Source organism: Arachis duranensis, chromosome 10 (genome assembly GCF_000817695.3).
Source record: "Arachis duranensis cultivar V14167 chromosome 10, aradu.V14167.gnm2.J7QH, whole genome shotgun sequence".
NCBI classification, from domain to species: Eukaryota; Viridiplantae; Streptophyta; class Magnoliopsida; order Fabales; family Fabaceae; genus Arachis; species Arachis duranensis.
Genome location: NC_029781.3, coordinates 97,097,525 through 97,124,659, shown reverse-complemented (window position 1 = coordinate 97,124,659; position 27,135 = coordinate 97,097,525). Strand labels below are relative to the sequence as shown.

General features: G+C 30.7%; 3 protein-coding genes across 3 annotated transcripts in view; 1 reads left to right on the top strand and 2 right to left on the bottom strand.

Moving 5' to 3' along the window:
* Positions 1 to 890: 890 nt before the first annotated feature.
* On the bottom strand, positions 891 to 1,706 carry LOC107471031 (uncharacterized). The gene has a single exon (XM_016090476.1). It carries the CDS (start codon positions 1,704 to 1,706, stop codon positions 891 to 893), a length of 816 nt encoding a protein of 271 aa, XP_015945962.1.
* Positions 1,707 to 24,298: 22,592 nt separating this feature from the next.
* LOC107471032 (uncharacterized) overlaps positions 24,299 to 27,135 on the bottom strand; it is a gene marked incomplete in the record, with an annotated part of 6,225 nt that continues 3,388 nt past the window's right edge. The window contains 1 exon segment of the mRNA XM_021134311.2: positions 24,299 to 24,474.
* Positions 25,191 to 26,938, top strand: LOC107471058 (AP2-like ethylene-responsive transcription factor At1g16060). Its single transcript, XM_016090502.3, has 6 exons — positions 25,191 to 25,243; positions 25,332 to 25,420; positions 25,517 to 25,590; positions 25,677 to 25,727; positions 25,817 to 25,863; positions 26,096 to 26,938. Exons 3-6 carry the CDS (start codon positions 25,547 to 25,549, stop codon positions 26,590 to 26,592), a joined length of 639 nt encoding a protein of 212 aa, XP_015945988.2. The 5' UTR covers positions 25,191 to 25,243; positions 25,332 to 25,420; positions 25,517 to 25,546; the 3' UTR covers positions 26,593 to 26,938.

Genomic DNA, 27,135 nt, shown 5'->3' with positions numbered 1-27,135 from the left:
TATCCTCTGGCTCACCCTCGAAAAGTAGCATATTGACTTCTAGATGGCGCTCTTTGTCCCTATTGTGGATTTTGTCGATACAAATGATCACGCCTTTGAAACTCTTGACAGTTTCTGATCCACTGAACACCAATAGCCTGAGATCGGCTCAAAGGTGTATTCTCATAATGTGAAGGAATTTTGAACCAGAACCTTCTATACATCGCATTGGTTGTCTCTGACGTGCTTGCTCTTCCCTGTGGGCTAATTCCTTCTTTATTCTTTCCTTTTCAAAGATTGCCGTTGCTTTAGCATCAAAGACAGCATTACACCGTGGACAGAGAGATACGTCCCGGTCTTTAATTTTTTGCTGAACCAAAAAGTCCAACAAACTATCCCCTGTTCTAGGGTACACAGCTCTTACTTGTGACTCAAAATCATCAAGAGTCGCATCAAAGTCATAAGACATCCCCTTCATATTCACTCCAAAGTATGGTTCCACATAACTGGCATCAGTTTTGAAGGGATCCACATCGACCTTCATTTCCTTTTTGCTATCATCAAATTTCAAACGACCTTCCATTATTGCCTCCTGAATCAAATCCCTGGAATGAACACAACTGTTAGTCGAATGACTTGTTGCTTGATGGAATTTCGCAATAAGGCTTTCCTTTTAAATCCTTCAAGGAAAGTAGTGTTTGACCCTTAGGCAAAATCAATTATTTATCTTTAAGCAACACATCGAAAATCTGATCAGATTTCGAAATATCAAAACTATATTTCTTTCCACTTTTAAGTTTCGACTCATTCGACTTCTCACTACCAGGGAGTTTTTTCAACAAAGAACAAACATATGGAGGGCCTTTCTTAAGTTCGACCAAATCAACTTCTGTCTCGAAATCGATTTCCTCTTATGAGGACTCCATGGTTACATAAGCGACCTTTTCCTTTCGAGTAAACTGTTTACTCTTCGACCTCTGTTCGGTTCTATGTTTTTCTTTCTCCTTTTTCATTAACTCAGTTTGCCGAACCTTTTTAGCCAAATGAGCCAAATTAGGAATATGCACATTAAGTAACTTTCTGCGCATATAAAATCCTAATCCCATAGTTGCTATTTTCACTATCTCATTTTCGGGTAATGTGACATAGCACCTACTTCTAGCATTTTTGAAATGTATTAAATAATCATCGATGGTTTCACCATCTTCACGTTTCAAAGCTACCAAATCAGTAACTGCTATGTTCATTTCCCCTCGGTAAAACTGAGCGTGAAAAGCAGTTTCCAACTGATTCCATGTTGTAATTGAATTTGGTCTAAGATTTGACAACCATGTAAATGGATTCTTCGTCAAAGACGATGGAAAAAATTTCATTTTCAAATTTTCATCATTCGCCAAATTTCCAATCTCGACCAAATAACAAGCAACATGTTCAGTTGTCGATTCTCCAACTTCTCCAGCAAACTTTGTAGTTATTTTCAGATTTTTTGCCCCTCTTGGCACCTCAGCCATTTGAACTACTTGGGAAAAATCCGATACAAAATGTGGCTGATTCATAAAGCCAACATTCAATCCGACTCGATTTAATACTTCCTCTATGATTTGGGTGATCTGATAACGATCACCACACAATCCATGTAAAACATCATCAGCATTCTCATGTCGACGAACTATACGAGGATTTTCTCGATTTAAAACATGATTTTCATTTTGAAAAATATTTTCCATCTTGACTTATCCAGCAAGACGCTCAAATCTCGATTCATGATCGGCCCTCATAAGATTCAGACTTGTAGTCATTTGCTGTGTCAATAAATTAACCAAGTCATGATGACTTTTCTCCACTTGTTGTCGATATGCCACCATTGAACCCGCAGCACTCGAAATGGAGCCCACATGATACTCACGAGAATACTCAGAGTGTTGTTGTGGGTTTTGCATAACATTTATTCCATTTGCATTCCCAAATCGGATAGGTGGGACAAACCCACCCACTGATGGGGTATAACCAGCAGGAAGGCCATAAGGGGGCCAACCAACGGTTAATGGAGGCTGAAACGGGGGCACAGGACCTCGTGGACGAATATTACGTCCAGCATTTCCGTTTGAATAGTCGTGACGACTATACTTTCAGTTCCGATTGCACCTTCCGAACGTGAAGACACGTCGGCCTGTTGTACGGATACCAGTATACTATCATTGGTGGAGGAACCACCATTCACATTTGACAATTCATCAGCCATGTGAATGATCTTCCCACTTCGTAATCGCATACACTGGAAAATAATAACTTTTGACACACTTCGACTTAAAACTGCCCCATCGGGCGTGCCAATTTGTTTTGTCGATTTTCAGCAAATCGATGGTGGTTCGATTCTAATGGTCTGGGAGCGAAACCAACTCCTCTGTGCGAGTACCAGTTTTCTATAAGTGCATCAAAGTGTCTTCGATCAGACTAAATTTAAAATATTAAAATACAGTAAATTCATAAATTAATAAATAAAGTTCAGAAATTAACGTTTTGTAAACAAAATCAACAATTTTTTAAAGAAATTAAAGGAAAACAACAAGTTACTTTCTTTTGAGATAAAGGACTTCTACATGTAAAATGATAATGATAAAATGATGAAAGCTAAATTTGACAGAAAAAATAAAGAATATGAATAATACTTAATGAATAAGATTAAATGAAATATGAAGAATACAAACATGATTGAAATTAAAAAGAAGAAGAAGGTGGAAGGAACCCTACAGAAAAAGGAAACTCGATCGCAAACTCAGGGATATGCTGGGATGTGAGAGTGCTTAGAGTGTTTTTCTGAATAAAAGTTCCAACCCCTTTTTCACTGAAATTTCCTAGTATTTATAAGATACCTTTACATAACGGTCAATTAAAATTACATTAATTATAATTAATTATAATTAAAATAAATACAATTTTGAAACACAACTGCCTTTGGTAACGGTTCCCGCTACATGATTATAGATATTTCCCATGTGATTAATTATCCACTCCCATGTGATTAATTATCCACTAACCTTCTCACTTCTTTGACCACTCGACTAAATCTTCAAAAGTCTTCTTTCAAATCAAATCTCCCCCTCGATTTAACTTCTTCGATTTCGACAAAGCAACTCGGAAACAACTTCCGTGTCAACAACTCCTAGACTTAGCCTCCTAAATACATTCCTCGAAAACCCATATTCGATATCTTTCAATTCAATTTCTTTCAGATCAAAAATCAATTTTCTATCAACACATATAAACAGAGGGAGTGAGATGGTTAGTGAAGGATACGATAAAAGAAAACATTATAGAAATTGACCAAAGTGAAATGGTTTGTGCCACTTGTGCAATGGTTTCCTCTTGGTCTAAGAGGCTTAAAATTGGGGTGGTGAAGATGAACACCGGAAGAAGAATCAGTGAAGTTAGGAACAAAACAATCCATGATCTTTGAAGGTATACTCCCATCATGCCATATTCTTTTGCACCGTATGCTTCACCACACAATGTTGACAAAGCACTCGCCATTCCTAATTGCAATAATTGTCATTAAAAACATAAATAAAATCAGAGGAAGAATTTAGTAGTGTGAATAGGAACCATATTATGATTGCAATTGCATTTGCAGTACAAACATGTCAAGACAATTCAACAAAATAAATTCATAGCATAGGTTAAATTGAAACACAAAATACAAACAAAAATGCACGGATAAAACCCTTGAAGTAACACCATTTTGATTGTTCTGATAGCAGAAGTTCAAAAGCTTGAAATCTTTTTTTTTTCATTTAAGAGAATTACAGAAATCATTATTGATTGATAGCAGAAGTTGAAGCACACCAAAAAATATTACAGAAAAAAAGAAATTGAATTGTAATTGATAAAGCAGAGGAGAATCCTCCATATTCCTTTTAACATAAATATTGTTCTGTCCCCAAAATAAAAATTAAAAAAAGGAGAGAAGAATATCTTTTTATCAAATTTATTTAATTAATAATAAAGAAAATTTTAGCAAGCCACTAAACCCAATCCATTTGAGCATCAAATAGAAAAATCAATGGCTTGTAAACCTCAATCAAGAAAAGACCCAAAACATAATATTGAACCCAATCATAGAATGGTTGTATTACTGCTCGTTCAAGTACAGAAGTAGAATGTCGTACTCTTGCTAACACCACTGCTGAGGTTGTATCGATTCGTTAGCTTCTTGAAGACTTGGGTGCTCCTCAATTATTCCCTATTGATATTTTCTGTGACAATTGCAATGCTATTCAGATGGTCCATAATTATATTTTTCATGAACGCATAAAACACATTGAGGTTGATCGTCACTTTGTTTCACAACGTTTCCTTATTTATGTTGTTCGTCTCATAGCTGTTGGAACTTTGGATCAGACTGCAGATATCTTCATGAAGGTTCATCATCCTACTCATTTTCGAACTCTAGTATCCAAAATCAAGATGGTATATTTAGCTCCCACTTGAGTTTATGGGAGGATGTTAGCATAGAATTAGAATCAATTAAGATCAGTTAGTATTATTTATATTTATATAGAATATTTGTGTATTTATTGTAGGATTTTATGCTTTTATTGATTTTATTCTTCTAGCACCTATATATACCCTTTTACATTGTACCTTTGATTCACACTCAATACTACACTCTTCAGAATTACTCTCTTGTTTCTAACACAAAATTTTATATTTTTATTTTTATTCAAGATTTATTTTTATGTTTTATTTTAGTTATGTTAATAAAAAAGTATTAATATTAGTTTTTGTTTTTAACTTTTAGAATAAATAAAAAGATTAAAACTTTTTTATAAATTAGATGATTGAAAAATTACTTATTATAGAAAAAGTTAAGTCTATTTTTTTACTATAAGAGTACATATAATTCACTCTTGAATGTATTAAAATAAATATAAATTTATTCAATTTTTTAAAATTTACATTAATTATTAAAATTATGATATAATGGATGTGCTCCTATAAAAAATGAAAATGACTTCGTAACTATTTTTTTGTTAGAAGAAAATATGACTCAATAACTATAAAGTATAATTTAAACAACTATAAATAAGTAAAATAAATAATGAAAAATGGGCATAAAATTTAACTTTTTTGTTATTTGGTACAATATTAAAACACTCTTCTACCTTAGCCCATGATAATAAAGAAGTCTCGTGACCCACAAATTTAACCCAACAAAATACATAAATTTAGTTACAATTTTAATCTTTATTATCTTATCTTATCTTTATATTATCTTCTTATCTTATCTTATCTTTACTTTTATCTTTCGTAGACAATATTCTATATATATATTTGGTTTTACTTTCATAATTCAATCAATCAATAATCAATAAAAATTTCTTCGTCTTGTTTTTTTCTTTTTCTATTCTTTCATAATTTTATTATGTTATCAGAGCTCCTTTTGAACTCTGCTGACATCCATGGATAAACCAACCAATTCAGATTTTCTTCGAATTGCTGAGCTGCCTCTCTACTCTGTCCTAGGTCAAGGAAAAAGGGCACACCAACAATTTCATCAGGAGCCTCTTTTGGATCTCTCGTCAACCCAACACTCTTCTTTCATGGCACTTTCTTCCAATAAAGAAACTCATCATTCAAACCAACTTGGACTTTTGTCAAGTCCAACTACTCATTATCTTTGTTCTTTATGTACTTTTTTTATTGTTAACAATTTTTTAAATCGAGATTCATTCTTGAACACTTGGATCATTGATTCCGATGCCACAGATCACATAGCATCAAATTTGTCTTGATTTATTTCTTTCACACAAATTTCTCCTATTATTGTTCATTTATCAAATGGTTCTCAAATTACTATTTCTTATAAAGGAATTGTTCAATTTTCACCATCCTTGATTCTTTATGATATTCTTTGTTTACCTCATTTCATCTTTAATATTGTCTCCATCTCAAAAATTATTTCAGCACTCAAATGTGTACTCATTTTTTCATCTTCTTCTTACACTCTACAGAGCAACAATTTGGGGACGATTGATTTGGGTAGAATGAGAGAGGGATAATATCTCCTTGAACCCAATTTCGGTAAAAATTCATCCACTACACATCCCATAAATTCCATCCAATCCCCACCCATTACACCTTCAAATATATGGCATTTTCGTTTAGGACACCTTTATGGACAAAGACTTAAAATCATTTACATAAACATTTTTCTTTTATCTCTATGCATCATGACGAGACTTGTGACGTTTGTCATATTTCTAAGTAAAAGAAACTTTCATTTTCTCAAAGTTTTAACAAAGTCAATGCAAGTTTTGATTTATTACATTTTGATATTTGGGGTCCGTTTCAACAAAATTCTATTCATAATTATAAATATTTTTTTACTATTGTTGATTATTTTAGTTGCTTTTTACATGGGTTATTTTATTAAAATCAAAAGGAGAAGTGCAAAATCATGTAAAAAATTTTATTACTTTAGTTGAAACACAATTCAACTCTAAAGTCAAAGCTATTCGTTCCGATAATGGACCAGAATTCATTTTACATGATTTTTATGCTTCAAAAGACATTATTCATCAACGTAGTTGTGTTGAAACTTCTCAACAAAATGGAAGGGTAGAACGCAAGCATCAATATATTTTGAGTATAGCTCGTGCTCTTATATTTCAATCTAATTTACCATAATCTTTTTTGTCGTATGCTGCTAAACATGTTTATTTATTTAACATAGTTCCATCATCCGCAATTAATTTTAAAATACTATTTGAAATTTTATTTAATCATCCACCAAATTATCATGACCTTAAAGTTTTTGGATGCTTATATTTTGTTTCTACTCTAATGGCAAACAGATCAAAATTTGATCCAAGAGCCAAAAAGACTGTGTTTATTGATTTTCAACATGATTTTAAAGGAAATATTGTTTATGTTTTAGAAGATAAAAGAATTGAGATTTTTAGAAATATGATTTTTTATGAAATAATCTTGCCCTTAGTTACAAAAAATGTCCAATTCCATACACTCAACCCAACATTACCAAACACGCCTTCTCAAAAAAAGATTCAGTTAGTCTTCCAGTTGGACCCTCACCCATACCCATTGACGAACTTCCATAAAAAATTTTCTCTTCGAGTAAAGTATCGTTTTTGTCCCCAACGTTTGGGGTAAGTCTCAAAGTTATCCCTAACATTTCAATCGTTCTATTTAAGTCCCTAACGTTTCAAAACTGACTCAATGTTGTCCTGCCGTTAGGGATTCTTTAACAAAATTCACGGCGGGACAAAATTGAGACGATTTTGAAACGTTAGGGACTTAAATAGGACGAAAACGTTGGAGACAAAAATGATACATAGAAATAAATTTTAATTTTATCCTTCAATAATATCAATTTTTACTATACATAGTATTCAATTATTTTTTAATCACATTTAAGTAAATTACACTTAATCATGTTACTTTTATTTTAAATAAATGATTTTTTTATAATTTTACTCTTAAAGATTTTTAGTTATCATGAAATGTTTGTAGAATGATTAGTATATAAACTTACAGAAAAGAAAAAAATAATATATATATATACAATAAAATATAAATTATACCTTTTGTCTCTAATGTATCAAAATTCTTTAAAATTATAAAAAAAATAAATTTATTTAAAATAAAAGTAATGTGATTAAGTGTAATTTAATTAGATGTAATTAAAAATAATTGAATATTATGTACAGTAAAAAATTAATATTATTGAAAGATAAAATTAAATTAAATTAAAATTTATTTTATGTATCGTTTTCGTCCCTAACATTTTTGTCTTATTTAAGTCCTTAACATTTCAAAATCGTCTCAATTTTGTCCCGTCGTCAGTTCTGTTAACGGATCCCTAACGGCAGGATAACATTGAGTCAATTTTAAAACGTTAGGGACTTAAATAGGACGATTAAAACATTAGGAACAATTTTGGGACTTACCTCAAACGTTGGGGACAAAAACGATACTTTACTCTTTTTCTTCTCCAACAACTCCTCTTTCTTCCTCACTGTCGTGTCCTGACCAACATGAACCCATGACCCTCGAATCCATTTCAAGTCATACAACTTCTCTGTCTTCCGCAATAGACATTAACCCACCATCACCTCTTCATCCCACGTCACCTTCCTCGTCACCTGAGCAACATCATCCTCGTCATTCCGACTGACCTCACCGACCTCCAGCATATCTCTTTAATTACTTGTGTAATTTCTCTCTCACCTCCACAAATCTCTCTCCCTCAAAGTGTCGTTATCCTCTATCTTCAGTTATGTCTTTTTCTTTTCTTTCATCTTCTTATCATAAGTTTCTATTATCTCTACATTCTAATGTTGATCCAAAGTCTTTCAAGGATGCCAATCAACACTCTAATTGGCGTAGTGCTATGAAAGATGAGTTGGATGCTCTTGAGTTGAACAAAACTTGGCGTCTAGTTGATTGCCCTGCAGGCGTTAAGTCAGTTGGCTGTAAATGGGTCTATCGTATTGAATGTAAACCTGATGGTTCAATTGATCGATATAAAGCACGTCTTGTGGCTAAATGATTCACTCAAGCTGAAGGTGTTGATTTCTTAGAAACCTTCTCCCCTGTTGTCAAACCTGTCACTATCATATTAGTTTTGGCATTGGCCTCTATGAAGCATTGGCCCATACATCAATTGGATGTCAATAACGCTTTCTTACATGGGGTTTTTTTTAGGATGTTTATATGACTCTGCCACCCGGATTTACATCTTCTCGACCGAATCAATGCTGCAAGCTGCTGAAGTCACTGTATGGTTTACGACAATCTAGTCGTATGTGGTATGAAAAACTTTCTCATCTTTTACTATCTCATAAATATCAGCAAACCTTATCTGATTATAGTCTATTTGTTAAATTCACTGGTACTCAAATTTCTATCCTTCTAGTTTATGTTGACGATATTGTTCTTACTAGTAATTCTATTTATGAACTTGCTACCATTAAGTCTATTTTGCACCAACACTTCCGAATTAAAGACTTGATTCCATTTGAATATTTTTGGGTATTGAGGTTGCTCAATCAGCGAAGGAAATTTGCTTATCTCAAAGAAAATATTGTCTTGATCTTTTGGAGGATTCTGGTTTATTAGGTGCTAAACCTGCATCTGTTCTAATGGATAGTACCACGAGACTATATCAAGACAAAAGTCCCCTGCTGTCTGACCATTTTGTATATCACCGTTTAGTTGGGCGTCTTATCTATCTCACCGCTACTCGACCAGACATCATGTATGCCACTCAACAATTAAGTCAATTTATGACATCTCCTACTGAATCTCATTTTTAAGCTGCAAAGCATGTGTTACAATATCTGAAAACTAGCCCCGGCGAAGGACTTTTTTTTCAAGAGAATTAGAAATTCAGCTTCACAGCTTCAGTGACTCTGATTGGGTCAGATGTCCTAACACTCGGCGATCTTTAACAGGCTATTGTTTCTTCTTAGGCATTTCTTTAGTCTCTTGAAAGACCAAGAAACAAACCACCATTGTCCGCTCATCCACTGAAGAAGAATATTGTTCACTTGCCAACACAACTTGTAAACATCAATAGATACTAAATGTGTTACAATTTTTACGTATCTCTCATATCGACCCACTAGTTTTATATTATGATAATCAGAGTGATCTTCATATTGCTGTTAACCCAATTTTTCATGAACGAACCAAACATTTAGAAGTTGATTGCCACTTGGTTGGACAAAAAGCTCAAGCTGGAGTAATGAAACTTCTCTCCATTTCCTCTTCTGGGCAGCTAGTTGACATCTTTACCAAGTCTTTATTTTCTTAACTCTTCCATCTTAATCTCAATAAGCTTGGTGTTTTTGACATCTTTCATCCTCCAGCTTGCGGGGGCATATTAAAACACTCTTCCACCTTAGTCCATGACAACAATAAAGAAGTCTCGTGATCCACAAATTGAACCCAACAAAATACATAAATTCAGTTACAATTTTAGTATTTATTATCTTATCTTTATGTTATTTTTACTTTTATCTTTTGTAGGCAGTACTCTATATATATTTAGTTTTACTTTCATAATTCAATCAATCAACAATCAATAAAAATTTCTTCGTCTTTTCTTTTCTTTTTCTATTCTTTCACAATTTTATTAAAAATAAATATAATAAAATAAATAATTGTTCTCGTACATAAAATTTAACATTATCCCTTTCTAGAACTATCTATTTTTTTAGTTTGTATCCTTATTTTTGTGTTTTATTTTAATTTTGTTAAACCAAAAAGTACTAATATAATTTAACTTTAAATTTCAACTTTTATCATAAATAAAAATATGTGACTTTGTATGCATTAAATAATAAAAGAGTAAAGTATCGTTTTTGTCTCCAACATTTGGGGTAAGTCTCAAAGTTGTCCTTAACGTTTGAATCGTCCTATTTAAGTTCTTAACGTTTTAAAATTGATTTAATGTTGTCCTGCCATTAGGAATCTGTTAACAGAATTGACGGCGAAACAAAATTGAGACTATTTTGAAACCTTAGGAACTTAAATAGGACGAATACATTGGGGACAAAAATGATACATAGAAATAAATTTTAATTTTATCCTTCAATAATATTAATTTTTTACTGTACATAGTTATTCAATTAGTTTTTAATCACATTTAAGTAAATTACACTTAATCACATTAATTTTATTCTAAATAAATTTATTTTTTTATAATTTTACTCTTAAAATTTTTTACTCGTAATAAAATATTTGTAGAATGACTAGTACATAAACTTGTGGAGAAAAATGATACATATATAATAAAGTAATGTGATTTTAGTCATTTTACAAATATTTTATGATGAGTAAAAATCTTTTAAGAGTAAAATTATAAAAAAAAATAAATTTATTTAGAATCAAAGTAATGTGATTAAATGTAATTTACTTAAATGTGATTTAAAAATAATTAAATAACTATGTACCATAAAAGATTGATATTAGTGAAGGATAAAATTAAAATTTATTTCTATATTTTTGTCCCTAACGTTTTCGTCCTATTTAAGTCCCTAACGTTTTAAAATCATCTCAATTTTGTTCCACCGTCAATTCCGTTAACAGATTCCTAACCGCAGGACAACATTGAGTCAATTTTGAAACGTTAGAGACTTAAATAGGACGATTCAAACGTTAGGGACAACTTTGATACTTACTCTAAACGTTGGAGACAAAAACAATACTTTACTGATAATAAAAAAATACTCATAATAGAAAAAATTAAATTTACTCCTCCGTTATATTTACAAAAGTGTAGATGATTCAGATAAGAGTTAAAGACTTTTTTTAACTTTATTTTTAAAGTAGTATTCACTTTTGAGTTTAATAATTATGAACTAATATATGATGGAAACTAATTGCGATTGAAGAAAAGATAAGAAGAGAATAAAAACGGAGGAAGGAAGAGAGAACAAGCCAATACAAGAGTGATGGTGAGCCAATGATAGATATGTGGATAGATAATGGTATGTGGATAGATAATGGTAAGAAAAAATAATAATGAAAACAAAAATTAAAAATTCTAAAAGAATAATAAAACTAAAGATAATTTAAAATGTTGAATATAAAATTATAAGAAATAAAAAATTTTTAGCTATTAAAATTATGCGAGAGAAAGAGTGATTTAAATATAAATTTTTATATCAGCTTCAAATTAAATAAAATTGAGAAATAAATAAATTTACAAATATTCATAAATTTTTATCTTTATTGTTATACATAATAACAACGTAATAATTTTAGTGTTATATCTAAATTAATTCAAATTTATTTATTCTATATATTAAAATAATTAAATAACTTATAATTTTTTTATTTTTTATTTAATTATTCTATACAAAATTTTTGAATGCTTGATATCTTAATTTTTTTTTAAAATGATAAAATATGACTTAACAAAAAAGTATGAAAAATAAGTATCTATATAATAGTTATACATCTAGATATCTAAATCAAATAAGAAAATAATTCTTTTAGCAAATCTTTAACAACTCAAAAGTTAACACAATGGATAGTTATGGATTAAAGTGATAAACAAAGATGAGAGCTGCGATAATGATATGGTAGTAATTGATTGAGGTTGGGGTTAATAGAAGAAAAAAAGAGGAAGAGGAATAAAATAAGGCAACATAATAGTGACGACGAGACAATAATAGTTATACATATAAAACGAATAATAAGAAAAAATGATAGTGTATGATACTATGATATGATGAGATATAATCAAAATAAAAATTAATAATTTTAAAATAATAATAAAATTAAAGATAATAAAAGATGTTCAATATAAGATTAAAAAATAATTTTTTATCTATTAGAATTATGCATAAAGATAAAAAGTGTTTTGAATCGATTCAAGCAACCCATTAGCCAACGATAAACCCTTAAATGGAATTTAATACTGTGGCGGATCAGTTCTTGACCTGTTTTAAATATAAATTTTTAAATTTGTTTCGAAATAAATAGAATTGAGAAAATGCATAAATTTAATATATATAAATAACTAATTTATAAATAATATTGGTAAATATATAAAAATATTTTTTTAACTCAATAATAAAGTGGTTGAAGTGCCCCTTGAATCACTAATAGTATATAAATAGGGACAAACCAACAAAGTGAAAACTCATCCTCTTAACCCTCTCAATATTTTTCATTCACAAAAATTTCGTGCATAAACATAAATCAACATCGCCAAGGATGTCAAACTCGTGAGTCTAAGTAAACTCGTAGAACTTATCTAGACTCGACTCGTAGATTCGATTCGTAATTCGTATGAGTTTACCTGTTATAAATTTTTTGTAAAAAATATATATCGTGTATAATATATATATTTATTCAAATATAGGGATTCAAAATTAACAATTCAACATCAAAATACATAATAAATTAACATAATACTATAATAATAATAAGTACTCTAGAATACGCATTTAAATCCTTCACATGTATGCATCTGTTCAACATAAAATACTCAATCAAAGCTTCATATAACACAACCGAAAAAAAAAAGAAAACAACAAAGCAACAATTAAATATTCTAATAAACTAAAAATCTAAAACTGAAATCCTCCAATATCTTTATCTTCCATGACATCAACATCATCATCTTCACCATCTTCATCAGAAATATCATTTCTTTCAAGTTCAAGTTCGACACGACCAACAGAATCATCATCATTCACATGTTCATGTTCTTCCTCCATTAAATTTTGTTGTGGATCCCCAATGAACTCATTCTCACCTCCTTCACCCATGTTAAATTAATTACTATTCATACTTGGAATAGAAAATTCATTACTATTTGGATCATCATTAGTGTTGTCATTCGTTGGCAGGTGAGAATGCTCAATACTTTCAGCAAGATTCTCATTAACATCTTCAGTTATCCATTCATCATCAGAATGCATTGCCTCAAATTCAAGTTCCTAAGTTTTTCTAATTTGTTTGCCCTTTAACTTCAAATTCTACATTACATATACTAAGTCATTCATTTTCTTTTGATGAAACCGATTTCTTCTCTTTGTATGAACCTAAAACATATAATACCAATAGTTAATAGATATACAAAATCAAAATTAAAATAAATGAAAAATAGTTCTAGAAATCACCATTTCAAATGCACTCCAATTATACTCACAACCAGATGAACTACAAGTTAAGCTTAGAATTCGGATAGAAAACTTTTTTAGTTTTGGACAACTATCTCCATAAAAATTTCACCACTCAGCATGTAACATAGTCTTCCAACTACTCTTTGCAGTTTCATTGTCAAAGATGCCTCTAGCATAATGAAAGTAAAAAGATTGTACATTAATTTTTTTTCCTTTCTTTCTGGTTAGGAACCAATTTTTTCAAACCAGCATATAGACTAATCTTAATGTCAGCATCATCAACCATAAAATTAGGTTCATAGTGATAATGAGGATTAAGATAATACACAGCATGATGCAATGGCCTATGCAATTGGCTTTCCCACCATCCATTAATAATTTCTCATATAGGTTCATAACTAAAAATAACAATACAAATGAATAAGAATAAAAAAATCAAATAAATAACTGAATATAATAAGAAAACATGATAACATGATACATGGATGATCAAATATTAAAGAAGTCAATTAGTTAAGATTACTTTTTTTAACACAATCGAAGTTAATCTTGATTGTTTCTTTGGCTTTTCTCATGCCTTCAAATATAAAATCCATGGATAGTTTTTCATCTGAATCTACCAAGCGAAGGACTGTAATGAGAGGAGCAGCATCTTGTAGCATATGACAATATTTTTCCATAGCCTACTATCTAAGGCCATGTTTTGGACTTTTATTCCTTCTAGCGTTGATGCAACCTTAGTTGTCTTCCAAGCATTAGAAGTAAACATAGTCATCAATGGTCCTTTATTATCATGAAAACAAGTGAGAGTAAAAAGGCAGTGACAAATCTTGTGGCACCTAGCCGAATCAAATCCTTTCTCTTTGTAAAATTCCTGAACATGCTAATGAGCATATTCCTAGAGTAGATAAAAGTGGTGATTTTTCTTCCCTTTTTTATGGTTATTTCATGCACCTTTAACGTCTTTTCAAAATCCTCCAATATTAAATTAATGCAGTACGCAACACATGGTGTCCAATACAAATTTTTTCTAGTATCCATTAATTTTTCTCCAGTAGCCTTATAATTAACAGCATTGTCTGTAACAATTTGGACCACATTCTCTTCACTAACAAACTTTACAATATCTTCTAGCATTTTGAGAACTTTACCATGAGTTACAAATACTACGCCTTTTTTTATCTGTCCATCCATCCGACATGATTGAACAACCAATTCTCTTCCACTTTGCCTTAAACTCTGTAAGCATTTCATCAACATTGGTCACTGTTTTCTTTAATTGAGTTTCTCTTAACTCATGATAAGAAGGCAGTTTGTAGCCAATTTTATATCTCTCAACCATCTCACAAAACTTTAAAAACTCAGGATTCTTAATAACATTGAAAGGAATAGCACTTGTATAGAAAAATATAGCACATTGCTGATAACATTGTTCCTTTATATCCTTCTTCATCCTTTGATTTATTGTTGATTGTACTTAAGCCCCTTTTTCTTTTGAGACAAAGTTGTACATATCTTTCTCTTTTTGTTGAGAATTGTCCTTCTCCTTTTTCTTTCCTGTTTGCTCAGGATAATCCTCATCATCACCAAATCTTCTCTTTTTCAATGATGCTTCTTTAGCCTCCACACACACTTTCAATATCACAGCCTTAACTTCTTCAGATACTGAAGCACAAGGCTCTAAATCCTCTTTTGTACCGGCAAGATGATGCTTGAACCTATAAATTCCTCCACTTATAGTCTTTGAGCAATAATTACACTTCACTTTTTTACCATTGCCTTGAACATCAATTCCACGTTTTCATCCTATATCACTTCTATTTCCAGTTATATTTTTTCTCCTAGAAATAGTAGGTCTAGGAATACTTGGAACTGAAGACCCTGTCCTTGAACCAACATTCTCAGACATTTTGTATTTTTGTCCCTAAATGAACAAATCAACAAACTAAATAATTAATTTAGCAAAGTTATCCACTTATCCTTATCCATCTCTGAATAATGATTACAAATTATGAAATATAAATTTACAAAGTTGATAAATTCATATTTCAGAATTTCAGACATTCAGATTCAATAACAACTAACTAATACTAACAAATAACAACTACAAATTACAAAATGCAGCCATTCAGAACAAACTAAACTCACACTAACAAGTAATAACTACAAAATACAGCAATTCAGTAACTAATTTTTTTTAAGTATACCTGAATCTGAATGGCTGAATGGAGTAGGCTCAGATGACACTAAGAAACCAGGCATTATTGGGCTGTGCAGGCAAACAAGCAACGGGTTGACAGAACGAACGATGGAAGCGCGACGACCGGAAAAAGACATGATGAACGACAGCAGCGTGGCAGACGGAAGAGGCTCCACGAGTCCACGCGCTTTGATGCAGAACAGGGTCAACAGAGAGCAGAATGAGAGAGTGAGAGTGAGAGAATGGCAGAGAGTGAGACAGACACGAGCTGTTTGGGGAACAGCGAACGGCAAACGACAGCAAAAGACGGACTGTGGCGAGGGACAGACGACGAAACACGAAGAGGCCTTAGAGAAGAGAGTGAGTGCAAGCAAAGTGAGGGGTTTAGCCGTTTAGAATTATGTTGCAACCTTTCTTCCTTTTTTTATTTGGGCCCAAAACGACGTCGTTTTGGCGAAGAATGTCACCCAAATCAAACTTGTTGACTCGCCCGTAAACTCGCGATTTTGACCGAATTTATGCGAGTCTATTGAATCTCCCAAAAATGAATTTGTGTTTGAATTAACTTGATTTCACTATCTAAACTCATAAACCTGTACGAATTAACTCACAATTTTGACCGCAATAAACACCGCATTATTAAAGGTGGGTAAGGGAATCTAGAAGTTAATACACCTAAATAGAGGATCTTATGTGTTTGTCTTTTATTATTATTATTATTATTATTATTATTATTATTATTATTATTATTATTAAAGTACCCTTTATATTAAAAATCGAGGGGATGATCTTTTGGTAAAAAAGATAACTCCAAAGACAAGATAATTACAATAATCTTTAACTAAGAGAAGGAAATCGATAAAATTTTGGGATAAAAACCTTCAATAAATAAAGTCTCTCATTAAGTTTATATCAGATTTAAACTAAATATTATACGTGAAAGTTTCCACAAGAATTGTTTCTAATGCAAAAGAGATATATTTATGTTTCTTCCATTATCTTTGTTCGAGTTTTCTTTTTGCATGCTTGATTATATTTGTATTGTTTTCTCTAAATTATTTTTCTTTTAACCGCTGAAAAAAATTATATAACATGCCATGTTTTTTTTTATTACAAAGAATGCACTGGAGATAAATATGAAAATGTCATAAAATATGTCTACTTATTAAAAATTCTTAAAAATTTTTAATTCTAAGACCGTTAATATTTAATCATTAAAAAAAAAATATTTGAATGTAAAAGTATACCTAAATTTAAAAGCATAATTTAAAAGAGTTTGATTATTTGATCTTTCTCGACCAAAGTTTTATATATTCATAATAGGACTGAATCACAACTCCTCTGATGCGAAAAGGGTTGCGGAGGTAACTTTGATGTGTTGAGGACCAAAATCCTGAAGTCACTATTTATATTTGAGTGTAGCACCAATTAAACCGTAAAATCCAAATAAATTAGTATCTCTAGTTTTATTCTCATTTAATTCTAAATTAAAAATAATAATGACTTATTTAATTTAGCATTTATGACAATAAATCAAATCGCTGTTATATAAGACATTTAATGTGAAATAGCTTAATTTGTGATTATAATTAATATATGTATTGTTCATAAATAAATTAGGAAATAATAATTTCCTAACAATCTCCCACTTGGGCTATACATATATATTTTCCTGAGACAATCACATCTTATAAATTTTATGTGTGCATCTGAATGTTATTTCCTCGATTACTTTAACAATCTTGTCCGTCTCATATATCAATTATAAAATTACTTCAGCTTTTGTCACATTGGTGTCATGACGAAACCACAATGATTACCATACTAATATATTCAACGACATAGATCAAATTTAAATGAGAAAATTCAAAATTTTATGCGAAAATGATTTCATGCATGCCTATTTTCAACTGGTCCAATTTTAATACCTTTATAAGATCATGAGTTAGACTGAAAACAAAACTAAATATTTTATTTCTGCAGAAATATCAATTTTTGTAAATATATCTAAACCATATAAGAATCTAAATGCGCACTCCCACTGAAATAATATATCATAAACCAAATATGTATGCATTTATGGAGTTTGTGCTAATTTTTTCATTAGACACTTAAACATTTTGAACTGTCTTGTTTAATAATTAATAATTTAAAATATTAGACCACTAATACATTATCACAAAATAACTCAAGTGATCTTTTAAATATATATATCGATAATTTATGACACGTGTTTGTAGTCACCTAATTGAATGCCTTCAAAAGGTGTTTAATATTCAAGTGCTTTAGTGAAAAGAGTAATAAGTATCTTATTAATACTTTTCAAATAAACAAAAAAATCTTTCAATGAGCATATGAATATATCTGGGATCAAAATTGTTTTAATATCCAACAAAGTCAGAATGTGAATACCAAATGATCTTCAATTTTAGTTTCTGACTTCATATGTGTGAATATGTAATATTTTACTATAACAAATTTGTTTGTCTATTATTTAGTGATCCATTCTTATTTGATTCAAATATCTGTCAAAGATACTAATAAAGTATACAATAACTGTAAATGTACAAATTTATTATTCATCAGAATACTGCTGAAGTATAATAAATCTTATCCACTTTTGAGCTTTATGACTTTTTTGAGGCACCTAATGAGACTAGACTTGTATCTTCTATAGTTGAGTATATAATCTTATTTATAGTTCTGCATATCACTGACATACAAGAATAGTAAAAATATACTTACTTCCACTAAATTGATATAAATCATCAACCACATTTATCTCAAAAGGCCATATAAGATAATAATTTGATGAAATATAGGTTACTATATCAGAAAGTCTCTTTTTCTTTAATTCCAAAAAAAATCTATTTAAAAATAAACTAATATTAGCAGATATAACTTTAAAAAAAATAATATATTCACACAAACTACATATCATATGAATAAATTCATATAATGGTGGGCCTATTACAAATACCTAGCACAACATTAATATTTAGTTTTTGGACAAAAATATTAATTTGTAAACGATATTTTTACAGTAATTAAACATTGATAATAAATACTACCAAACAATAAGTTTATCTTTGGAGATAAATTTATTGTTTACATGGAGCCAAACAAGTATCACATGTTTATTACCATGAATGTGCATATAATTTGGCTAAGTACAGAACTTCCTTTGAGCTAATTCGTATTTGCATAAACTACATACACATAAATTTAATTTATTTAGTACAGTTTACTAAATATTCTCAACAAAATTCTGTCAAACAATAAATTTATCTTTAAATCAAGTTATTGTTCACGTAAAAACTTGAGAATTATATTTATTTATTATCGCATATTTTTTTTACTAATTAACCAAATACCAATATACTCTTGGACCGATTAATAGTTTCATAATTAAATAGAAAACCTTAATTTTATTTCTTCAATTGAGCTAACCCGAGAAGTTCCTTTAATTTATTTTCATTCTGTCTACAAAATTAATAAGGTGTTTATAGACCACCAAAACTGAATAATGAGAATACATTCGTTTTTCCAAAAACAAAAAAATTGATTGAATCATATTAGATTTGGGTTGGATGTAAAATATTTTTAGTTCAATTTTTTTTTACGGTATCTCCCAACTCACTAAGTTAAGGGCTAATCTATCGCGGATCTAAACTTCATTTAATGGTTTATCATTTATAACATATTTACAATTTTTTTAAGCTTGGATCCCACTAGGGAGATAATGGCCTATTTGTACAATGTGTACAATGAATGAGTTACAAAATGAACATCTCTCATACTATCTATAATAACCATCCGAGTACTAGGGATAATAAACATCTTCCCAAAAGTTTAAACTAATTTTGGGGTTCACTAAGGATCGAACTCTTGACCTTTCGGATCTAGCACTCTAATATCATGTCATGATACCACTCATCCCAAAAAGTTTCAACTGATGGAAAAAGGTAACACTAATGGTTATATCTCTAATACTCCATAAATCTCCATTGTACACATTGTACAAATATTCCATTGGCTTCTCATACTTTTCCTTTTTCCTTTAAGCTTTAATGAAAGAGAGAAAATGGAGGTGGCGCTATGGTAGTAGTGACGATAATAAAAGAAAAAAATGAGAAAAAAAAAAAGAAGGAAGAGAAGAAGAAGTAGTAGATCAAGGTAGGATGAGGAGTAAGAAGAAGAAGAACGCATGATGTGAAAAACAGTTATAACAACTTGGTTGGATTTGGTTAAATATTTTGTTTGGTTGAAGAGTTTTACTCTTCTAATATATATAATATACAATAAAACTCTACAACCAAGCAAAATAGCTAACCGAGTACTGCGTGCGTTTTTTTCTTCTTCTTCTTCCTCTTAATTTTTTTCTTTCATTATCATTATCGTCGTCGTCACCACCTCCTCCTCCTCCTCTTCCTTCTCCTCCTTCTTCTTTTCTCATTTGATTTTTTCTTTTCCTTCCTTTTCTTCTTTCTTTTTTTCATCACCATCATCAATATTTTTATCATCGTCATCGCTATAGCTATCCTTATTGTTATCGTCGCCTTCTTCTTCTACATAAATAATACTATTCATTTTTTCAAATGGTTGCACTTGTTCTACTTAAATTTGCTATGTTATCTACTGATTTTTTTACTTATTTTCTTTTCTATCAAAATTTGTAAATCTGCAACTCAAGTTTTCATGAAATAAATTCTTAGTTCCATCACAGTATTTTGTTGAAAATTTTGGTATTAGAATGAAGACATTTCGATGTTATTCTTTAAAAATTTGTGTTATTTTATATATCAGATACGTCATCTTCTTCTTAGACATAAATATCACTGTTCATTATCTTTTGAATAGTTACACTTGTTATGCTTAATTTCGCTGCATTATCTACAGATTTTTCTACTTATTCTTTTTTCTATTAAAATTTGTGAATCTGCAACTCAAGTCTTTATAAAATAAATTCTTAGTTTTATCATATCATTTAGTTAAAAAATTTGATGTTAGAGTGAAAATATTTCGATGCTATTTTTTAGATTTTCATATGTGTTTTTATATATGAGATAAACATTCAATCCATTAAATGTGTAATATTTTTAAAAAGATTCAATATTTTTTTGTGTCGTGTTACTGAACTTCTAGTGTTAATTTTAAGTAATTTCGGTACTATCTTATTTCATTTTATAAACTCAATGTGATCTTTTAGTATGCAATTTATTTTTACATTATGTATCATTGTATTTAAATTCTGGTATCACTTTAAATAAATTCCAGTGCTATTTTTAATTTTGACAAGAATTTAATCCAATTAATGTGAACCTATTCCTTCAACTAAATAAAAATAATACATTATGTTCATTCAAGTTTAGTATGAAAAATAATGCTATTAAAAAAAAGAGTAAGAACAACAAAAAAAAAGAAAAAAAGAAAGAAGACTAATAAGAAGAAAAAAATATAATATTAAAAAAATTTTGCGTTTTCAAAATTAAAATTAAGAAATTTTTGTGTTATTATTAAAAAATTTCAGTGTTATTTTTTTGATAAATTTTGTACAATTTAAAATTTTGTGTTCTCATTCTTATCTTTTGTTTTTTCTTTTTTGATAATTATTTTTATTTCATTTTTTAAGAGGAAGCAAATAAAAAAAACTGCAATAACACATAAAGATGAAGAAATAACAATAAAATATAGTACTAATTAATAGAAGAAAAAGGAAAAGATAAAAACAGTGCACGAAAAAAAAGTAAAAACATGAAAAAGAAAAAAGTATATAATTTTACGAGTTTGTTGTGTGAATAATTTTGTTAGATTTAAACTAATTTAATTGAATTTAGTAACTAAAATAATATAGATGTATAACAAGACTAAAAAACTTAGATGTATGAGAATTTTTTTTTCATATTGTATTATTAAAGGTAAAATCCTCTATAATAAATCAAATTGTGTATTAAATACTATTATGGTTATATAGTATATACAAAACATTAGTAATATTTTGTGTTTCTTTAATTAAAATAATATTTTTTAACAAAACATCAATAATATTTTGTGTTTTAATAATTAAAATAATATTTTTTATTATAAAATATCAATAATATTTTATTTTTTTATAATTAAAATTTTTTTATTACAAAACATTATTATACCATTACAACTCTATAAAACACTAAAATCATTAAATATTTTTGTATTTTCCATTCAAATTCTTCATATATAAAAATTTTAGCCGATGTATGACAGGACGCAATGATATATATCAGCGATATAATAAAAGAAAAGGTTTAGATTTATACCTCGTTTAATTTGGATAAAACGGTAAGACTAACACGTACATTAATCAAAATAAAATTGACTAAATAGTTGATAAAAAGGAATAACAAAAGCATGGTTTAGATAAGCTCTTTGGACTACATGTTACTTCTTTTTAATATAAATAAAAGTTTAGATGTTCAGCTAGTGTTAATCCATTGAGAGAAAGATATATATTTAAATGCAGTAAGAATATCAGGAAAAAAAATTAAACTCACATTCTTTTACTATATATTTTGAGTCTTTATTATTATTATTATTATTATTATTATTATTATGATGATGGAGCGCAACTTAAATTTGCTCACAATAATAAAATGATACTAAAATACAAGGCCTACCATTAACTTGTATTCTTATTGTAAATTGTTATTAAATAATTGATTGTGAACACAACCCATACAGCACTCCCAAAGCGTACAAGTGTTTCTGTCTTTCTGATAATAGGTAACGCCGTACAGTTATTTATTTATTTATTTCTAAACCAAAAAGGAAATGGAACTTTGAAATTATTTGTAATTTATAAATTATAATTGGTAAATAAAATGGACACCAAGCTTAAGAAGCCACTTCCTACCCGCATCATGAGATTGTTTTGAAATTCAAAAATATATATACACTAACTACTTATCTCGTTTACACTGTAAATGAGATAATTTGCACGTATTTTGTTTACGCTGGTGTATTGTCGGAAGGTCTCTTGGTCATTTGTAGGAAGCATTTGACGGATACGATCCCGCAATCAAACAAGTTTGAGTGTGAACGACTCGTTCCTCTGGGTAGCCTGCTATGGAGTCATCAGGCCTGGCACCAAGCAGCTGTTCCACCAACGCCCACGTCTCTGTATAGTACCATCTACCGAAGTCACAGAGGCACCTCCCCCAATTGGGGCCCGTGTGCGCGTAGGCTTAGGTGATACGCCACGTCTTGCAGTGTGATAGTGACCTCACCTCACGGGAGATGAAACGTGTGCGTCTCCGGACGCTATCGCTCAACGAATATCGAAATCAGGAAATTGTCAAAAGTGAAATCCTTTAGGAGTACCGTGTCGCCGAATCCAGCCTCAACCAGATACGAGACGATGGCGCCGGATGGAGGAAGGGTATGACTCACTCGACGGAGCAGTAGAAGGCGAGGTCTCTGAAAAATAAAAAAAATCAGCCTTATAAAAAAATAATTTTAAATTTTTTTTTGGTATTGAATTCTTACACTTTTTATTAGTTTCGTAATTAGATCAATTTAATATGATATACAAAACATTAAAGTTACAAAAATATTTCTTTCTAACTCACAGCTACTTCTATTTAAAAACATATTTTTATGTTTCTAACTTACACATATTTTTAAATTACATACTACATACTAAACAAAACCTAACTAAAACGTTATAAGTAGTAACAACCTAGCACAAGTAAAACAGAGTTCTAAACTAATAATTACGTCGTAATAACCTACCACAACCAAATAGAGTTCCGAATTTCTAATAAACACCTATTGCTAAAGTTACAAACTACCCTAGCCATGGCTATATACAAAAAATATTTCCATATGGGATTGAACAGAATTAAACACAACAGAACTAACCTCAAAGTCGGCTACTCCGACGTAATACGACATCTCATTCAGCCTGTTGATGTCTCCGTCGTTCCCTGCTTGGCGCGCCATCACAGTATCAGTCGATAATATGGTCAAAAAGGAATAATAGAGAGGAGAAAGCCGTTGAAAAGTGCAGAATGGGGGCACAGTCAATGTCTGCAAACGACATCTATTTAAAGACGTCATCCAGCCTTATCTCGTTTACAGTGTAAACAAGATAAGACACGTTAACCTGACACGTGTATATCTGTAAACGAGATACGTGCAAAATTATTTCGTTTACCATATAAACGAGATAAGCAAAAAATGCGAATTTCGATAATTTTTTTAAATGATTTAATTCGGTAATTATTATATTTATTTTATTTATTAAAATAAAAATCCCTACTAATTAGCCACCAAATCAATCATCAAATATTTATGTATTTTTTATCTATATATAAAATAATTGTTTAAAACTATAACATCATTTTAATCTTATAGCAACAAATAATTACGACCGGAATATTTATCATTAAATTCGGTAACTAATTCCTTGCTAGTTTGTAGGCATCTTGACAACGTTTAGTTAAAGGAGGACAAACCTCTTCCCTTCAACCACACTCTAGGGTTTTTATAGCAACAAAGATGAAACAAATTCAGAACTCTCTGACTTCGGTTGGCAAAAGAGGCTAAAATAAGTTCATCCTCTAGTTTCCATGTAATTATCGCTCCCCTTGTTTTTAACTACAAAAGAACAAAAAACATAGTAAGGCCAAAAACAAATGTGCCTACATAAGAATGCATACCCTTCTCACACACACACACCCCAAGTGAAGTTGCAATTGAGAAGGAAAAGGTAAAGGCTCAGAAAATAACAAAAGAAATGGAAATGATGACAAAGAAAGAAGAGAACATGAAGAGGAGTTGGATGTCAATGCCACAAAGTGAGTTCCAAGTAGCAGCAAGGGGTAACAAGAGGAGAAGGAGAGAGCTTACCGCAGTTGCACTAACAAATGAAGAAAACCAAAGTAAGGAACAAACATTGCAGCCACACCAACAGCAACAGAAAGTTGATCCAAATTCCACTACCAACACTACAAAGAGAAGTTCAAGATTCAGGGGTGTCAGCAGGTCCTAAATACTGAACTTATTCCCTGTTCTATATACTAATATTTAGTTTCAACTTCCAAGTCAAGGACCAACTTGACTTGTTCTTTTTCCTCCCTCTCTTTGGCTAATCCATTTTGAACCTATGAATTGAAACAGACATAGATGGACAGGTCGATACGAGGCTCACTTGTGGGACAAGCTCTCTTGGAACATAACACAAAGGAAGAAAGGGAAGCAAGGTATTGGCAGCTTCTGTTTTTTTTTCCTGGTTTAATGTCAATTGTTTTGTTAGTTAGGCAAGAATTTGTTTATTCTTCTGACATAATTTTTCCTTTCACAATCCTCAAACTTTGTCTTTGGAACTTGGATTGGGATTTGACTATTTTGACTACAGTTTACCTTGGTAAGTAGCTTAGTACAAAAGCCAAGATTTTACTTTGGTAACTGTTATTCAATAATGAAAAGGCAAATAATCTTCCATATTATCACAGGGGCATATGATGAAGAAGAATCTGCTGCTAGAGCATATGATTTAGCTGCACTTAAGTACTGGGGAACATCAACTTTCACCAATTTTCCGGTATGGTGATAGATATTCCCTATTAAGTGATAGTCTATTTTAGCTTAAGCTTAGATGCAAATTATTTAGGACCTAATGATCCTCTTCTTCCTACAGATATCAGATTATGAGAAAGAGATTGAGATAATGCAAACTATGACAAAAGAAGAGTACTTGGCTACTCTAAGGAGGTAAGATAGATAGAATTCACAAGATTGGTTTAAGAGAATTACCAAGATCACTTCACTCATATTTTCACTTTCTTTTTAACTTGCAGAAAGAGCAGTGGCTTTTCAAGAGGTGTATCAAAGTATAGGGGTGTTGCAAGGTGATACTCCAAATGAAAATACGAACATCATGAGTTCTGGATTGCAATAGATGAATGTGAATCACTAATACTTGGTTAGTATATTGCAGGCACCACCACAATGGTAGATGGGAAGCACGCTACCTAGGCACCTACAGTAAGTTAAACGGCTAGAACCCATAAGAGCTCTACAAAACTAGACTGAAATTCTGCGTGCACACACACACAAGCAGTAGTTAACCCAACTTAACTTGGATTAGTTGAAATTTAGTGGATTTTAGATACTGATAATTGTGTTAAAACAAAATTGCATATCTATTGACTTTCATTCAAAACTTCTCTAGACATGTCGTCGACCAAAATCTGAATCTTCCACTGTCCTGCAACAGGCACCCAAGAAGAAGCTGCTCGTGCTTATGACATAGCAGCCATCGAGTATAGAGGGATCCATGCTGTAACCAACTTTGATTTGAGTTCTTACATACGGTGGTTAAAGCCTTCAGGGGGTAACATCTCAGAATTAAAACAGGAATCAGAGGTAACACCGAAGTCTCAGACAGTGGTATCTCAAACTCATTCACCAATAGAGGGGTCTAAATCCTTGGCCGTTCATACATTTAGTCCAGATTATCTCGATTTACCTCAAAATCATGAAATCTTTGAAAACAAAACATTCCAATTCTCCAGCAATAAGTCATCTTCTCCAACCGCACTCAGCCTGCTCCTCCGATCATCAATATTTAGAGAATTGGTTGAAAAGAATTTGAACATGTGTGGAGATGAAACTGATGGGGAAGACAAAAAGGATCAACGCCCACAGATAACTAGTGATGATGAGTTGGGTGGGATCTTTTACGATGGAATTAGCAATCTCCCTTATCTGTGATCTCACCACAGAAAGAAATGAAGAAAATGAGAGACATCCAATCCATTTCTTTGAACATGGAGAGATTCCAAAAAAAGAGTCATCCCTTGAAGGCAGAGTGCACAACTGCTAGAGACTAAAGGTTACTACTACAAATCAGAAGCATATCTAAGAGTTCCGATTGAATTTGAATTTCTGCAAATGTGTAAATGTGAATTATTTACAGATTTGGACTAGACAATAATGTTAACCATAGTTGTTAAAATAAGCAGCTTGATTGCCCCAGTCTATGCACATGGAAGCCATAGTTGACACGGTCTAGCTTGACCACAAAGCACCTGGTGCTCATCCAAATAGCTTAGTCATATTATTTAGAGCAAATAAGTTAAGAATTCATGTATTAAATATATGAAACTTGTAAGTTTTAACACATATAATGCTAATTATTTTGTTTTAAAATTTATTGCTGTGGTACTTTGCTAATCATTCTACATTCATAGGCATATTTACAAGATAGTTTGTTGTAACTCCTACTGTCAAATGTTTGAACAACCAGTCACTTTT

Coding starts and splice junctions, on each gene's coding strand:
- LOC107471031 (XM_016090476.1), bottom strand. CDS start 1,706: ATGGAAAATATTTTTCAAAATGAAAATCATGTTTTAAATCGAGAAAAT.
- LOC107471058 (XM_016090502.3), top strand. CDS start 25,547: ATGCAAACTATGACAAAAGAAGAGTACTTGGCTACTCTAAGGAG. Junction 25,591..25,676: donor TACTTGGCTACTCTAAGGAG/GTAAGATAGATA, acceptor TTTAACTTGCAG/AAAGAGCAGTGGCTTTTCAA. Junction 25,864..26,095: donor ACGCTACCTAGGCACCTACA/GTAAGTTAAACG, acceptor GTCCTGCAACAG/GCACCCAAGAAGAAGCTGCT.